The following is a 2526-nucleotide window of genomic DNA, read 5'->3' as shown; positions in this document are numbered from 1 at the left end:
GAGACAGGTGGGACACCCGAGACGGGCCAAGAGACAGGGTTCCCCTAAAGGGTAACAACACAGGAGCTCTGCCTGTGCCTCCTGCACCCACGGAAGGGTACCCAGCAGCCCCTTTTGCCCACTCCACATCAGTCTCAGCTACCAGAGACAGCAAACCTGGCCCATGCTGGCTGTAGCCACAGTTCTGGGAACCAGCTAGGTCGCCTCTCCCCAAGGCTTGGCTGGTCCTGGCCCAGGAGAGAGCCACTTAGGCACCAGTTGTATCATCCAGGCTGTGCCCCGCCAGAACCCCCAGGATGTTTGTTCAGCAGGGGAAGCAATTCCCGGGCTGCCCCGTTTTGCAGGCAGACCTGCACCTCCAGGGTTCACCTCTCCCAAGACAGTACCTGACCCCGCTGCCAGGGGCCAGAGCATGGGGACACCAGGCACTGCTTTCTCCTCCTAGTGCAAGGACAGGTGGGTGGTGGGGGCTCCAGGGGTGCCAGTTTGCTCCCACTTTGTAACTGGGGATGTGCACGTGACCGCAAACTTCTCATTTCTGATGTAAATTTATCTGTTTCCTTTCTCCTGGTCCAGGGTGAAAGCAGAAAGGACAGGAACTTTGTCCCCTCTGAACACCTCAAGTGCAGGCAGCAGTGTTACCAGCCTCCAGCTGCATCCCTGGCAGTGTGGAACTGGACGCTCTCATGGCTGCTGCAGACCCTGTCCTGCCTCCCGAGGAGGTGGCTCTGCTGGAGTTGGGGAAGGTGGCCCTGGACAAGGTGCCACCAGCCCCAGATGAACACCTGGGGGACCCTGATGCCACCTTGCCATGGGACCAGAGTCAGCCCAATGCCCGGGGCCAGCCGGAGCTCGTGGAGACAAAGAGGCGCTCGAGTCCTGAGGGGGGCCATGAAGACCCCGGGGAAGCTGTTCCCACCTGCCCTACAGTCGAGGCTGAAGATGAGGAAGTGCCCCGGCTGCCCGTGATGGCAGCCCACGTCTTTGTGCCCATCGACCCGCAGTGCATCGAGCAGAGCCCCTTCAAACAGAAGCAGCACCCGACCCCATGGCCCCGGGAGGAGGGCAGGGGGGATGTTCCCCCCAGTGTCCCCCCCAGTGACAGACCCAGCAGCCTCCACCACAAGCAGGTCTTCCTCCCCCTCGGCCCCTCGCGCTACCGGAACCCACTGGGCTTTGAGGGGCGCATGGCCAAGCCCCCAGCCGAGGGGTCACAGTGCCCGTGTGCCAGGGACTGTGGCACTGATAATCTCAAGGCCGTGGCATCGGTGGCAGGGGCCCTGCTCCTCTGCCCTTGCCTCATCTATGGAGCCTACATCTTCTTGCCCTTCGATGCCCCGCTGCTGCCCACCATCAGCGCCCGCCTGGTCTACACACTGCGCTGCGCCACCTTTGCCACCTTCCCCATCGTGCTGGGTGAGCCATGGGCTTGGGTATGAGCGCTTTGCTCCTGCTCTGGGCTGCATGAGCCCTGGGGCTGCAGGAGCAGAGCCGGGCTGAGCTCTTTGTGGTTCTGTTGTTCCCACCAGGAGCAGCAGATGGAGTTTTTCTCCCCTGCTGGTGCTCGCCAAGCCCCACCGTGGCTCCTCCGGGCACCCACTGAGCCCCTCTCTCTGTCCCTCAGGAATGATTGTCAGCGGCATTTCCCGCCTCTGCTCCTCTGCCCTGGAGCCCTTTGGAGAGCTCCACCGGGAGGTGGAGATCCACCGCACTTACGTCTCCCAGTCCGTCCACCTCTTCATCCTCTACTTCTTCAACATGGCCGTGCTGGCCACCTACCTCCCACCGGAGCTCCTCAAGCTCATCCCACTGCTCACAGGGCTCTTCGCCATCTCCCGGTAAGTGGCTACTTCACCCCAGGCTGCTGTTGGGCTCTGTCAGTGCCAGCTAACACCATCCCTTGGAGCAAACTCCCACTCTGGCAGCACCTCACCCAGCTCACCAGAGCCAGGAAGGGTTCCTCTTCCTACAGCAGCCATGCCTGGGAAATCCTCACTGGTCAGAACCACTGAGTGCCAGCCCCATAGCATCACCTTGGCTGAGCCCGCACCCTCTGCCTTCTCCAGGTTGATTTTCTGGATGTCCTACGCCATCGGCCGCTCCTTCCGTGTCTTCGGCTTCAGCATGACCTTCCTGCCGCTGCTGGCCATGCTGCTCTGGAACCTGTATGGCATGTTCATCCTGGAGCCCGAGAACCTCCTCTCTGTGGCAGCGCCAACGCCCGAGGGCCACTCCAAGGAGAGCCGAGCTAAACTCCGGCACTGGGGCTGAGGGAGGCCGGGAGATGGGGCGCCTGGACCCTGCGAGTTTGAGCCCTCCTTCGTGCCCTGCCTCAAGAGTCCTGACAGCACAGGGGTGCTGGCAGATCCAGCTGGGCCCCTGCTCCCTGCCTGGACACAGGGAGGTTTTGCTGGGCCCCCAGAACCAGGCTGCAAACCCTGTGCACCACGAGACTTCTGCTGGAAGGTGAACAAGGCCCAGAGCAGGGCACAGTGAGCCCTCTTCCCTGGGAATGGGTGGGATTTG

The 2526-nt window shown here is 62.2% G+C and overlaps 1 protein-coding gene across 1 annotated transcript; it reads left to right on the top strand.

Annotated features, from left to right (window-relative positions):
* Positions 1-686: 686 nt before the first annotated feature.
* On the top strand, positions 687-2271 carry TMEM79 (transmembrane protein 79). Its single transcript, XM_041464978.1, has 3 exons — positions 687-1416; positions 1625-1838; positions 2067-2271. The coding sequence occupies exons 1-3, from the start codon at positions 687-689 to the stop codon at positions 2269-2271; spliced, it is 1149 nt and encodes a 382-aa protein (XP_041320912.1).
* Positions 2272-2526: the final 255 nt, after the last annotated feature.

The sequence above is a fragment of the Pyrgilauda ruficollis genome, unplaced genomic scaffold (genome assembly GCF_017590135.1).
Source record: "Pyrgilauda ruficollis isolate IOZ18807 unplaced genomic scaffold, ASM1759013v1 scaffold185, whole genome shotgun sequence".
Classification (NCBI taxonomy): Eukaryota; Metazoa; Chordata; class Aves; order Passeriformes; family Passeridae; genus Pyrgilauda; species Pyrgilauda ruficollis.
This window is presented reverse-complemented; position numbering and strand designations above follow the sequence as displayed.

What these genes read in the sequence shown, in the direction of transcription:
- TMEM79 (XM_041464978.1), top strand. Translation starts at nt 687, where the DNA reads ATGGCTGCTGCAGACCCTGTCCTGCCTCCCGAGGAGGTGGCTCTGCTG. An exon ending in CACCTTCCCCATCGTGCTGG is followed by an intron (nt 1,417 to 1,624) that starts GTGAGCCATGGG and finishes TCTGTCCCTCAG; the next exon opens with GAATGATTGTCAGCGGCATT. An exon ending in GGGCTCTTCGCCATCTCCCG is followed by an intron (nt 1,839 to 2,066) that starts GTAAGTGGCTAC and finishes TGCCTTCTCCAG; the next exon opens with GTTGATTTTCTGGATGTCCT.